The sequence below is a fragment of the Sorex fumeus genome, unplaced genomic scaffold (assembly GCF_029834395.1).
Source record: "Sorex fumeus unplaced genomic scaffold, SorFum_2.1 ptg000109l, whole genome shotgun sequence".
Taxonomy (NCBI): Eukaryota; Metazoa; Chordata; class Mammalia; order Eulipotyphla; family Soricidae; genus Sorex; species Sorex fumeus.
This window is the reverse complement of record NW_026606166.1, coordinates 5467906-5482751: the sequence shown is the minus strand read 5'-3', so window position 1 is coordinate 5482751 and position 14846 is coordinate 5467906. Positions and strand designations below refer to the sequence as shown.

At 39.8% G+C, this 14846-nt stretch overlaps 1 protein-coding gene across 1 annotated transcript in view; it reads right to left on the bottom strand.

The window, feature by feature from the left end:
• The window catches only part of LOC130042762 (leucine-rich repeat-containing protein 49), a gene marked incomplete at its 3' end in the record, with an annotated part of 83762 nt that overhangs the window by 44047 nt on the left and 24869 nt on the right, over window positions 1-14846 (bottom strand). The window contains exon 8 of the mRNA XM_056134953.1: window positions 806-867. Coding sequence (XP_055990928.1) covers window positions 806-867 — 62 coding nt within the window. The remainder of the gene's footprint in view (window positions 1-805; window positions 868-14846) is intronic.

Sequence of the window (14846 nt, the reverse complement as noted above, 5' to 3'; positions counted from 1 at the left end):
ACCTAGGTTTCCTGCAGAGATATATTCTAAACGCTGTTACACTTAATTCTTACTCTGATTAAGAGATGTTCAAAGAACAGCCTCAAAGTGAAATTCAAGAAGTGAGGGGTAATTGTAAAGCCCAGTCCAGCTAATGGAGGGCTAAGGAGGAAAAGAAAGAATAAAGGAAGGAGTGATGGTCTTTTGCACTGAAAAGTCCAAGGACTTGCATCAGTCCCAGTTCTGAAATCTTGCACAATGGCACTGAAGGAGACATCATCATTGCATAAAGGATCATCTGTACCAAATCTTTGAAAAGCAAAATTTATACATTCATATATTTGAATACACAGTTTTCTGGAACCATTAAAACGAAGTTTATCACACTAGAAAATTGTTATGGTCTAATTTACAGCAAATTGCTCAGGGACAAATACAGCCGTTATGCTGAAACTGCTGAGTAGCTCTGCAGTCTGTAGATGGTAATGTATGAAAAACACTCTCATTCACCTGATGTGCAGTTGAGTGTCACACAAAGGACAGCACAGTTTATGTTGAAATTTCCACTTTAACGTGCTGTACAAACGAGCAACTCTAAGACGCAGTTAAATAAAAAGCACATGTCATCATTTTAGCAGTAGAACTACTAACAATATAAAGAGCTCTGATTTTCCACAAAGAACTTTGTCTTTTTTGCTATCATCTTTTTAATTTAAAATCTTACATGTCAATGAAATCCTCTTAGGTACTCACACTCTTAATTGAAAGCATCAACACTCACACGATCAAGTTATTAATAAATGACAAGTTGGGAGCTTCTACTTACGTAGCTATATTGTTGAAGCTGAGAAACAGACGCTGGAGGCAGGGCAAATTATCCACATCTCTCTAGAAAAAAAACACATACAAACAGAAGGAAAAAATTTACCAGCTTAAAGAAAAATGATCTTCTTGTTCAGCTGGTGGATTATATAGTCATTTCTATTCACTGTAACCTTGCTAGACCATTGATTTCTACTGGACTCTGAGCTCCATTCTTCTCCACTGCAGAGTAAATGGGAGGGTTTCAGTGCATCTGCAGAACAAGCTGCAACATTCACAAGGTAATAAGCACTGAGGAGAACGGGGAAGGATGCTGCCGCTAGCCTCTTAAGGCAGGCTTTTGGGAAAGAAGCCAAAATGCTACTTCAGCATTTCAACAGTAGCACAACGATAGTTGGACCAAACATTTGTTTCAGATCACTTTTCAGAGGAAGCTGTTACAATTCTTTACATTTTAAATTTATCTCATTATCTTTCCAAACAGTGGTGCAGATTTCAAAGCTATTTTACTGAACTCTTCTCAGCATTGAGATGTTTTAAGCTACTTACATTCACTGTTTTTCTGTTAAAAGTTAAGCCATGCACTGTCAAGCCCCACCCAAAACTGAAACAAAGGGAAAAAAAGATCTTCTGAGTGTCTCTGAAGGGCACTGGAAGGACATTTTTTAACCTAAGGCAAGAATCAGAGGTTCTTCAATTGGATCTCTGCCCTATTCCACTGAGCAAAACAAACTGCTGCTGTTTAAAAATATGTAATCTATATCAAATATTGGGCTGGAGCGATAGCACAGCAGGTAGGGCGTTTGCCTTACAAGCAGCAGACCTGGCCGACCCAGGTTCAATTCCTCACCCCCTCTTGGAGAGCCCGGCAAGCTACCTAGAGTATCTCCCCACAGGGCAAAGCCAGGCAAGTTACCCCTGACGAATTCGATATGCCAAACACAGTAACAACAAGTCTCACGACGAAGACGTTACTGGGCCTGCTCGAGCAAATCGATGAACAATGGGAGGACACTGGACAGTGGACAGCGGATATCAAATATTAGGCATTTTGGGCCCAAGTGGTTTTTGGTATTTTTAAATCACAAAATAAATAGAAGGCTAATTTTCCTAAGGAAAAAGATATAAATCCTCGGCAAGTATGACATGTACTGGAGTAATAAAATCTAACGAGGAAGCTTACTCATCACCTGGTCTACAGCCTCATCATGCAAGTGAGGAAAATTAAACAGCTGAGACATTCTAGGCAGCGGCTACAGTGGTTCCCAGAAAAATGACCCAGGATGTCCATTATCTGGGCTTCCGGCATCCTACTCATTAAAATACCATACCCTGGCACTTCCCATTTATTCTCAATCATGATTCTAATTTATTTACTATATGTGGTGTTGGGGCTTGAACCCGGGAACTCACACACGCGAAGTGTGAAAACACAGTCCAACCCCACACTTCTCATTTTGAAGGACAGTGTTCTTTACTGTTGTCTGGGTCAAATATCACTACTACCTCTTACATATTATTGAGGGCAAAATTTCAAATCAGATCATCATGACTTTTTTGACTATTTCTCTGAGTTTCAGATTTCTTCCTTTCTTTACAAACTATCACTTTCATCGGGTAGGTCCGCTTTGGCAGCAGTTATGCTGGAAGTTTATACATCAAAACTATACACCTCAACATGATTGTAACCCTGTTGCCTATCCTATAAGAACAAGGACATTTAATTTTAAAAAATTAAAAAATAATGACACAAATCACTGTTTTCTAAAATACCAGTAAGAATCCAGGACATGGAGCTGGGTCAGGAGAAGATATGAGTTGTGAGTGGGACTGGGGCATGTGGGCAGCCAGCTGGAACTCAGGCCTGCTGCTTGGAGACCCTGCTGCCAGGGTTACTCAAAGAGAGAGTCAGGCAGAAAAGCCTAATACAAGAGGGCCCAGCACCAGCACAGCGACGCAGAGCCCAGACATCACACCTAATAATGACAACCATAAGGACTTCAAACCAGAGAGCCCCAGGAGAAGAAAGCCAAAACAGAGGCATTGCTGCCAACCTGTCCACGAACCCCTGCCCCCAACCTCATACTGACTGCAATCAGGACTCTGGAGGATAAATGTTCTGCTGAACCCTATCAGGTGTTTCCCCCTTCTTCTTAGGGCTGTCCCACAAACCAAAGGGCAAGAGGAACTGTCGCAAATGCCAAGGGGAGACGGAGAAACCCATGCACAGACCCTAGATGAGAGAGGGAGAGAGGGGGTCTGGGGAAAGAGAGTGAGCAAGCAAGCAAGAGACAGAGAGAATGAAAGACAGACAGACAGAGAAAGAGAGAGAGAGAGAGAGAGAGAGAGAGAGAGAGAGAGAGAGAGAGAGAGAGAGGGCACTTAGAGGCAGTGGACAGAGCCTGGTGAGTAGCAAGGGGAACCAGAGAGCCAGGGTATTTTATGGCAGGTCACTACAGGCAGGCAGATGCAGGGACTGTCCCATGGGTAGCTTTAAAGAAGCTGCCCCCAAAGGAACTCTCATCCACTACTGGTAGGAATGTAGTCTGGTTCAAACCTATCGAAGAAAGTACAGATTTCTCAGCAAACTAAGACCCGAGCTACCACATGACTCAGCAATTCCACTGTGTGGTGATTTCTCGGTGAACTATGAACTGAGCTGCCAGACAACCCAGCAATTCCACTTCTGGGTATCTACCTCCAGGGTACCTACAACTCCACCTTCAAGTATCTACCTACAAGATACCATAACATTATTTTGGAAAAATAGACACACTATTATTCACTGCAGTAGTTAGTACAAAGTCTCATTCAAACTAGGGTGTCCAACAACAGATGAGAGGATCATGAGGCGTGGTGCATTGTACATACACACAATAGAATACAGGGAAGCTGCAAGGAATGATGAAATCATGCATTTGCTGCAACTTGCACAGGACTGGAAAATACCATGCTAACTGAAATAAGTCGGAAGAAGGATAAACACAGGATGCTCTCACTTATCTGTGGTATACAGACTAACCGAACACAAAAATGCAATGTATTAAAGGGGGGGTAGCCTAAATTACCTTGATCCCAGAGTATAAGAAGGAGGACAAAGGAGGAAAGTAAGCAAGGGGGGAAATAAGAAGAGGCAGATAGGAAGAAAAGGGCGAGGATGGGTGGCAGGGGTCAAAGACTTCAGGCACATCAGTGGTGTGCAGGAGCAGTATAGCTCCATACCCAAAGCACACAGTCAACAACACTGAAAACATGAGATCCAAAATATAACAACTACTACAAAAATTAAACTAAAAAATGTACTGTCGGGGCTGGAGTGACAGTACAGCAGGTACAGTGTTTGCCTTGCATGCGACCAACCCGGGTTCAATTCCTGGCGCACCAATTGGTCCCCCAGCACCGCCAGGAGTGATTCCTGAGTGCAGAGCCAGGAGTAACCCCTGAGCACCAATGGGTGTGACCCGAAAAGCAAAAATAGATAGATAAAATCCGCCAAGCTTTAAAAATAAAAGTACTGTCAAGGGGGCAGGCTGGAGGAGGGGGTTGAGGGGCAGTGTGAGAAGGAACCTGGGAACACTGGTAAAGGGAAGTTGATGCTGGTGGTGGGTTTGGTGATAGATTATTGTATATCTAAAAAACAACTCTCAATACACTTAAAAATCATGGTCCTTTAATAAAATTTTCTAATAAATATAGTAAAAAGTGAAGAAAAATAAAAGAAATTGGTCCAATTGGCAGTAGGGGGTGGGGTGGAGTGAGAGGATGAGTATTAGAGTAGAGTGCCCTGTGGTTAAGAACACACGTAGAACTAGATATTTTAGGGGCTACAACGGCAACTTTGAATTAAACACTGAAGAGATTCAAACTGATTTTTCTCGAGCAGGGGTGGTGAGTCTGGTAGTGACTTGGAAGCAACCTAACATTAAATGAAAAACAAAGAAATTTCACTTAGCTTCTATTTTATTTTAACAAAATATTTCCTTTAATACATTATTTCAATAAAACAAATTATGTTAACAAAATAATTGCAATAAATTTTAAGTTACAGAATATTTTAAGTCACTGTCACTGTCCTCCCGTTGTTCATCGATTTGCTCGAGTGGGCCCAGTAACATTGTGAGACTTGTTACTGTGTTTGGCATATTGAATACGCCACAGGTAGCTTGCCAGGCTTTGCCATGCAGGCGAGACACTCTCGGTAGCTTGCCGGGCTCTCTGAGAGGGGCGGAGGAATCGAACTTGGGTCAGCCATGTTGGCTGTTTGCAAGGCAAACGCCCTACCACTGTGCTATCGCTCCATCTCATATATATATATATATATATATATATATATATATATACATATATATCCATCCCTTGGCTTTCCTCTGAATCAAAGCATTTAAAAAAATTGGGGGGAGGGGGGTTTCATTACACTCCAGCCTTCAGAAACCACAGACACTTCTCAATACAAATAATATGAAGTCAAATTACATCAGAAGCTGACTAAATTACAATTCTTTGTATTTTTCATTTATGAAGCAAAAATTTATGAGAAGTCATTATCAATTTTTCAAAATCATTAGTTGTTACTTATTACCTTGTAGAGCTTTAAAACTCATAATAAAATGAAAAAATAAGTCAGAATTCATTTATATTCGTCTCTAAAATCACTTTGATTGCTTTTCCAAAACTTTAAAAATCATAATTAACCACAACCATTTTTGTTGTCCCAAATTTCATTTCTATAAGAAAACTGTAACTCCTATTTAATTTTTTTATTAATTCTGACATACACTTTGTAATGAATTTCTATCACTATGACTGACAAATTGAAACCATTACATTATATAAATTCTCTACATGTTACTTAGTTGCAGAAAATAGAAAATCTTATTGAATGCTACTCAAAGGTGGTTCCACTAATGTGAGACAGTAAGAAACCAATGATAGAACTACTTAGGACCCAGGAAGTGGTTTCACTACCAGAGGAAGATAAACAGAATGGCAAGCATGACATCTGTAAAGCAGCCTCAAGATCAAACAGTATACGTTTAGAGACAAGAAGACAAAGACTCTAGGGAGGGCATCTTAAAGCATAGAAAATGAAACAGACCATCTGACATCTTTGCCCACCTAGAATGGAATTTCTAAGTTGCTGGGAAGTTTGTTCACTGATGCTACTAAAATAGAACTTTCAATAGATGAGATGAGCCAGTTACTAAAATGCCAGAGAAAACACAAATGTAATTCCACATTCACTTTGAAAGGTTCACCTTTCTGTGTTGACCAATTCTAATCTGTTACGTCACAAATTCATCACTAAATCAAGCCCTTACATTGAAAGATCCGCCTAAGAACTCTCAAAAATAATATGCCTTTTGCCCTCTACAACACGACTAAGACAATATCAAGGTTGTCTGTTCTTTTTGCAAGTCACAGACTATGCTTTGCTGTAACAGTAGCTTATAGTGATATTTGGAGGAAACCAGGAAACAAAAATCTGAAAGCTAAATCCTTACACTTTGAAAATAAAATGTTAGCACAGATCTTATTTTCAAGCAATAATTCTCCCAGTGATTCTTTTCTAGAGGAAACTAATTCATGGTGAAAGAATGGGTTTTTTCTATTTTCTATTTGGGTTTTTTTTTCTATTTTCCTCTGAATCACTCCTATGACTATACCTGCAATGAAAAAAATAACACATTTACATACAAAGGACTCTTTATTGCTCATTTGTTACTAATATGCTTGCTCATAGTCTTAAGTGCATTGCATTTGACAAAACTCAAGGAAGATAGTTCAAAATGTTAGAGCACATGGACAAGACACAAACAACAGCAAAACACAAATCCAATAACCACCTTCAGGAACATTTCTTGAATGTTCAAAACAATTTTTATATACATACATAACATTATTTTTAAAGCATTTAAATAAAATGGCTTATAAGATTATTGAGAGAATTGTCTTTCAATATAATAAGTATCTGCTACCTAGAAATATACTTGTATTACTCTGATCAGATACTGTTTCCCATATTCCTAAACTTTAAAAGCAATGAAATGATTCAGCAATATGACTAAGTATAGAACATCTATTACCTAAGCTATTTTTAGAAACAGCCTCCTGCAGCAGAATCAGAAAAAAAAAGTGAAGAAATAGAAGTTTTGACCAGTGTCAAATACAGTAGCAATGACTATCATAAAATCAAAGCTACTCTGATTTTTCTTATTTATTCTGTTATATAAAAAAGCATATGGGGTAATTTGTTTAATTTTGACAACTGGAAATATCTATTAACAAAGCATAAAGTACATTTTCAAAAAAGCAAAGAAAAAAAACAGGCTTACTTGTTACTATTGTTCTTGTTCCTTTTTTTTTGGTTTGGTGGTATTCAGGGCTTACTCCTGGCTCTGCACTCAGGGATCACTCTTAGCAGGCTCAATGGGACCACTATAGGGTGCCAGAGATTGAACCCAGTTGAACTATACGCAATGCAAATAACCTACTTGCTGTACTACTGCTCCAGTTCCTCTTATATTTTTAAATGGTGTATTAAAGTAATTAAAAATAACTATGTGTCGCCATCACTTTGTGATACAGACACATATTATATGAAGAAGAATATGTCTAAACCATCACATCAAGAACCCTGATTGTACATGTCAATGCCAGTGTAAACAGTCTTGCTCTGTTATAGGCTTCAATATAGATATATGCATTTTATACTCGTTAATTATCCATTTCATGGCAATGGATATTTGAGAGTCTAGATGCAAGATATTTTTCTACTCTAATTTTCTTTTACAGTGTTGTAAACTTCCTGAAGGAAAAAATTAAGAGGAACTAAACATCAGAATTTAAAGCAGAAATTGACACAACAAACTTTCAGTGTTTTAACTGAGGAGACACAGATTTAGCAGGATGAAAGAAAAGGAAACATTCAATTTCATAATCTTTTCTCATTTTAATATGCAGTTCAAAAACACACTACCAGAATGATCTAATAGGACTCCATAAAAACGCTCCCTAATATCCATGCTTCTGAAATTTCTGGCAAAACATCCTATAAATATACAAACTAAACTCGAGCTTTATAGCAATTTAATCCAAACTATTAACCTGTGGAGAAACATAGCATGAGCAACACTCAGCAAAGTACTTTTTTGCAGCAAATATACAACTGCCAAAATATTAAGAAAACTACATAACCTGATAAAGACTTTCGACTACCAATGCTTAAGATTATCAGAAATAAAAGACATCAAAACCTAATACTATAAATAAATGTGCCAATTAGCAGGGGGAAAGTCATTCAGAATCTCTAGAAACACATTTTTTAACGTATTTTTCTTTGTTTTTGTTCGCTGCGTGCAAGGCAAACGCCCTACCGCTGTGCTGGAGTGATAGCACAGCGGGTAGGGCGTTCGCCTTACAAGCGGCCAACATGGCCGACCCGAGTTCGATTCCTCCGCCCCTCTCGGAGAGCCCGGCAAGCTACCGAGAGTATTCGATATGCCAGACACAGTAACAACAAAGTCTCCAAAGGAGACGTTACTGGGCCCGCTCGAGCAAATCGACGATCAATGGGAGGGCCTTTACCTTTCCCTTTCCCTTCTTTGTTTTTGGTTTTGGGCTACTCAGGGCTCAGTAACTGCTCCTGGCAGTGCTAGGGTACCATGATGGGGCTGCAGATCCCACGTGAATCTCCTGCATGTGAAGCATGCACTCAAGCCCAAAAATTTATAATCACCATTAAAAATTCAATGAACAGACTAAAAGCCAGATCTCACAAAAAAGAAAGGGAGAATTAGAGCACTGAAACAGAACAAAAGAAGCAGAATGAATGAAGAAATATAGCAAAGAATGATAGAAATTTCCAAGAACAGTCTAGACCTAGAAGATCCATACTATATCTACGCAGGTGCTTAAATACTAGCAGTCAAGTATTGGAGAAACAGTGCAGGGACTAAGGCCTTGCATGCAGCAAATCTTTTTGCAATCTCTGACAATGCATATTTTTTTCAAAGCATGGCAGGAATACCCCTTGAGATCAGAGTCAGGAGTAAAGCCCTGAACTCTGTTGGATGTGCCCTCCATTCCCAAAAAATAAATAAATAAAATATTTGTTTTAAAAAATAAGAATAATAGCCCCCGGTCCCTTCCTGCCTTGATAATTCAAAGCACCACAGGTATCTAGCTTTGAACTGCAGGTAGATGACACAGAACACTGGGAAGGGAAGCCCCCTACACCTCAAGCAGAAAGAATTTTTGTAATGGTAGAACGTAGGGCCAGGGAGAGAGTATATAAGTGAAAACACTTGCCCTCCCTGAAGGCCAAACCAGTTTGAACCCTGGCACTTAGAGAATGTTAGAGTAGTCCTGAATACCACCACGGGTGGGCCAAACGCCCCTCCCCTCAAATGGGAGGAGGCAATACTTTAAAATATTAAGACTCAGAACATTTTATTAATAAAAAGGTATGAATCTATTAGGGAATACAAATATTAGGTATGATTAGACAAATACAACATTTAGTCAAATCTAGGATATCATCTTACAATTATTTTATGGGCTGGAGTTATAGCACAGCGAAAGGGAGTTTGCCTTGCACGCAGCCAGCCTGGCAGAGCCGGGTTCGATTCCTCCACCTCCCTCAGAGAGCCTGGCAAGCTACCGAAAGTATTCAATATGCCAAACACAGTAACAAGAAGTCTCACAATGGAGATGTTACTGGGCCTGCTCGAGAAAAATCGATGAATAACGGGAGGACAGGACAGTTTATAATTTGGCATTTTTATTTCATTATTGAAAGACCTCTCTTTGTTTATTAGTGTTTTAACCAAATAATCATTCTTATGTAAATAAGTTAAAGTAAAAAGTAAATCAAGTAAAATTAATTCATTAAATAAATTCACAAATATACTCATTTACTATAAAGCTAGAATAAGTAGTGTCATTTGAGCATAATTACAAATAAAAAGAACAGAAAGAGGGGCTGGAGCAATAGCACAGCGGGGAGGGCGTTTGCCTTGCACGCGCCTGACCCAGGTTCAATTCCCAGCATCCTATATGGTCCCCTGAGCACTGCCAGGGGTAATTCCTGAGCGCAGAGCCAGGAGTAATCCCTGTGAATCACCGAGTGTGACCCAAAAAGCAAAAAAAAAAGAAAGAACAGAAAGATTAGAAAATATTCATCTGGAGTTGGCCCCCACAAGTGGCTCTCCAGCACGGCCATGGCTGCAGAAGCACAAGGACTTTTTTTTTTCTTTTCATTTCTCTTTTCATTAATTTCTGTAGTAACAATATTATAGATTTTCCGGGTGCAACTTAGCAATTTTATATGCAGGTATAGGATTCACAGAACCATTAAAATTTAGGTCCGTACCATCTGTCTCTCTACCCACTCCTCTATCCCAGTGTCTTTTCCCTTCAGTAACTATCATAGTTTTCACCAAGTCTAGGAGTTTTGTTTTCTGCCAGTTCCTTTGCCTTATTCATTTATATTCTGCTGATACATGGAACCGTCAAGTAATTGTTTTTCAGTCAAAACCCAAAAGGAGAGAGAGAACAAAAAGGAATGCCCTGCCACATAGGCAGGGTGGGATGGGGGGGATGGGGGGCGGGAGGGATACTGGGACCCATGGTGGTGGAAAATGGGCACTGGTGGAGGGATGGGTATTTGATCATTGTATAATTGAAACCCAAGCGCAAAAACTTGTAAGTCTACAACTGAACCTCATGGTGTTTCACTAATAAAAATTTTTTAAAACATTTTAAAAAAATTAAAATCCTATAATATACAGCAATACCACTCCCAGATATTTAGTCAAAGGATATGAAAACACTAATCAAGAAAGAAATTTGCATTTTATATTCATAGAACTATTACTAATAACCATACATGAGGTCAACTAAATGATTATTAGCAGGTAACTGGCTGATAATGTAGATTTACTCAATGGAATACTTCTGTTACAATAAGGAATAAAACTATGTTATTTGGAAAAAAATGAAAGGAGCTTGAGTATGTTAAGTAAAATAAAAAAAGAAACTGAAAGACAGAAGCACAAGGACTTAATGCAGAGCCCGGCAGCTTGCGGCAGAAAAGTGAATGGACTATGCATTAATCCACGGTACCATGCCTGCCCGGGAGGGAAGGGGTGTCACTCCCTTCTGCCTTTTTCACCCTGGGCAGCAAGATGACGGCCTCCTCGGAGCTTTCTGGAAAGCCAGGTATGAGTCAGCGGTGACAGGGCAACTGCAGTCTCATGGGAAGGGGAGGCGGTACTGGCTAATCCTTCACGCCCTACCGAAGTCATGAGTTGTCCCCCACGAGCGGCTCTCCGGCACGGACATGGCTCCAGAGCCACAGAAACCAATCTCGTAATTATCTGGCTCTTGGCAGAAATACCTTCAGCCTTAATAAGTAAAATATCAGAAATCCAAAATCGTGCGGCCGCAACATCATATGGTTCTCATAACTAACTGTAGAAAACAAATTATTTCACAATGCCTTTTTAGCAGTTCTGAATGTTAGGTGTAAAATCTAAACAATAATGGTGCATCTTTTGTCAATATAATGAATGTAATCAAAGTAGATAGAGTGTTAAGTAGAATTCATCTGTCTCACAGGCATTGGGAGGGGTGAGAGGGCGGGTATATTGGGAGTTCTTGGTGGTGAAAAATAAGTACTGGTGAAGGGAAATGTGTTTTATGATTGCATGACCGAGACTTAAACCTGGAAGTTTAAGCTTTGTAACTTTTCCCACAGTGATTTAATAAATAAACATAAAAAAGAAAAAAGAAAAGAAAAAAAAAGAAAGAAAATATTCATCTGATATAACTCAATTTCAACAAGCCCAACAAGAATTTTTCACTTTTATTGTCAACAGGATTTTCTTCCAAGTTACTGACATCCATTTTGTGTTTTGATATTGAGAATAATATCTTAATTATTATTTATTTTTAAGCCTGCTCGGATCAGGGCTGAGCATCCTCCACCCAGATCCTCCATATTCCAGTAGGCAGGGGTCACACCCACCAACTCGCCCCCTGGCGCCGTGTGATCCCATCAACGGCCAAGACCCAGAGACTATAAAACCCAGATCCCAGAAGCATGCGGCCGCATTTGCGGCCGTGCAACATCTTATTATCTCATTTTTACTTTGGAAAAACTGTGAAGCTACCAAATGTAACCTGCCCACATGGCAGAGTCTGGCAAACTCCCTGTGGCGTAACCAATATGCCAAATACCAGTAACAATGATGGGTCTCATTCTCCTAACCCTGAAAGAGCCTTGAATCTCTGAGCTAGGATGAAGGAGACGTTACTGGTGCCTGCTCGAGGCAATCGATGAACAACAGGATGGTCATGATCGTGATTGTGATTAAGAATAAAATAACATCAGATGTTCTGAATGTCTGCATCACCCCCAGATTCTAGCACCCAAAGACTATTAGGAGAAGATGTTGGATCCCTTCATCAGTGCATTAGTGCCCTCCAAAAGAGATCCTGGAGAGCTTTCTAGCCCCCAGCATCATGTATGGAGAAAGTGCCATCTAGGGGGGGTCTCAATAGACTGTTACCACGTTGGCATCCTACCCTGGACGTCCCAGACTCCAGAACTGTAAGATAAATTTCTGTTGTTAAAAGGCTATACCCTATCTGTGGTCTTTTGTTCAAGCAATCCAAACAGACTAGAATACCAGTATAGATTATTCACAAAACTTCTTGCTTTGAAATTTCTTTCATCTGTTTAAAGAGTTTGGTCAAAATTCTGTTGACAATAAAAGCGAAAAATTCTTGTTGGGCTTGTTGAAATTGAGTTATAATCAGGTGAATATTTTTCTAATCTTTGTTTTTATTTGTAATTATGCTCAAAACACACTACTTACTCTAGCTTTAAAATCAGTGGGTATATTTTTGTTTTTTAATTGAATCACAGTGACAAACACATTTACAAAGTTGTTCAAGTTGTTCATAAATGGGTTTCAATCATACAATGTTACGCCGCCTGCTCTTTCACCAGTGTACTGCGGTCCCCTCATCCTCCTCCCCTCTGCTACCCTGCACGATTCTCCTCTCTCCTCTCCTTTCTCTCCTCTATCTGTCCTCTCTCACAGGGAATTTAGCACAGTGGTAGGGCGTTTGCCTTGCACGCAGCCAACATGGCCGACCCGAGTTCAATTTCTCCGCCCCTCTCGGAGAGCCCGGCAAGCTACCGAGAGGATCTTGCCCGCACTGCAGAGCCTGGCAAGCTCCCCGTGACGTACTCGATATGCCAGACACAGTAACAACAAAGTCTCCAATGGAGACGTTACTGGGCCTGCTCAAGCAAATCGATGATCAACGGGAGGGCCTTTACCTTTACCTTTAGTAACTCATTTAATGAAAAATGTTTCACTAATACAAAATAGCAAATTTTATTTCCATGGTTTTAAAAAAAACTTTCATTTCAGTGCCAAATCATGGTATAAATCTCCTAAAACAAATTTTAAACAGTGTTTAAATTCAAAACATGAAGTACCAACAACTGGTACTATAATATAAATATCTATAAATATCTGTATGTAAGATATCTATATTATATAAATATATTTATAAATATGTACCATAACATAATAGACTATAAATTACCTGTAACAAAATGCACATCTATATACTCAGTCATAGATGTTTATGTGTGTGTGTGTGTGTGTGTGAGGCAATGCAATTGCTATTGCCTGTTCAATAGTAATTTTTAGATACAAAGATTTAACATATCGAGAATTCAGAATTACTGAAAATATTTTTTAATTTTTATTTTTTTATTTTTAAAATTTTTATTTTTTAAAATTCTATTTTTTTAATTAAAAAAATTTTTTTAAAAAGTACGTCTCAAGCTTGTGGTATAATATGAGAATAGTTTCATATCACAATGAGTCTAAAGGACATAAAAAAGAAATCTAGGGCTAGTTCAGTTGGCTGGAGTTCATGTTTTGCAGGCAGGAGACTAGTTTCTTCCCTGATACTGCATGCTCCCCTGAGCTCTACTAGGAGCAGTCCCCTAGTACAGAGTTGGTAGCAGCCCCTGTGACCCGTGGACAGGACACAAAAACAAAGAAAGAAATCTCATGATCTCAAAAGCAACTTAAGGTAGAAAAAGACTATCTACAAGAAATGCAAGTGAGAAGTTTAACAACAAAAAAATAACTAAATGGGGTATGGTGCTGCCAGCAGGTCAATCTGTACCTGTAAGGCCAGTGCATCAGCAGCCTGATGGTGCCTTCAGACTTCTAAATACCTCAAAATTGCTGCTGTGCCTTTGGCCAGACCCCAAAAACTTGGGGCCAAGTTTACCAAGAAAGCAAATGGCCAAAAGTTAGGTATGTGGGAGACACACCCACAAGCCACCTCCAGCTCAGTTATATAATTGGAGGCAAGGCCTCTCTGGCTCCTGATCAAACTGCTTAACAGCCATGATCCAAGAGACTCAGAAACAAATCTTGGAACCCAGAGGCTTTTGGCAGAAATGCATCCGGTCCCCGCATAAGGTTACCGGCGCTGGGCCACCCAGGGGGGAAAGGGTGCTATCCTTCCACCTGCTCCCCCTTGGCAGCTCAGTGGCTGCCATCCTCCAGAGGCCATTGGACAGTCTGGTCTGGGACCACAGTGACGAGACGCAGGGCCTCACAAGATAGGGGTGGAGCCAGCCCTTTCCTCCCCACCACAACGAGACTCCAAGTCATTGCCCACAAATGGCCTTTCTGGCTCCTGATCAAGCTGCTTAACAGCCATGATCCTAGAGACTCCGGAGCAAATCTCGGAACCCAGCAGGTTTTGGCGGAAATCCCTCCAGATTTAAGTGTTAAAATTTCAGAATTTCAAAATCACACAGCCACTATTGCAGCCACGCGACATCATATGTTATTCATAACCAGCAATGAAAACAAATTGTCTGCAGTTGCCTTTTCAGCAGATCTGAGTGTTGGGGTAAAATCCCAAATAATAATGCTGGGTCTGGGTGTCAAAATATTGAATGTAATCAAAGTAAAGAGAGAGTAATGTTGAAATTATCTGCC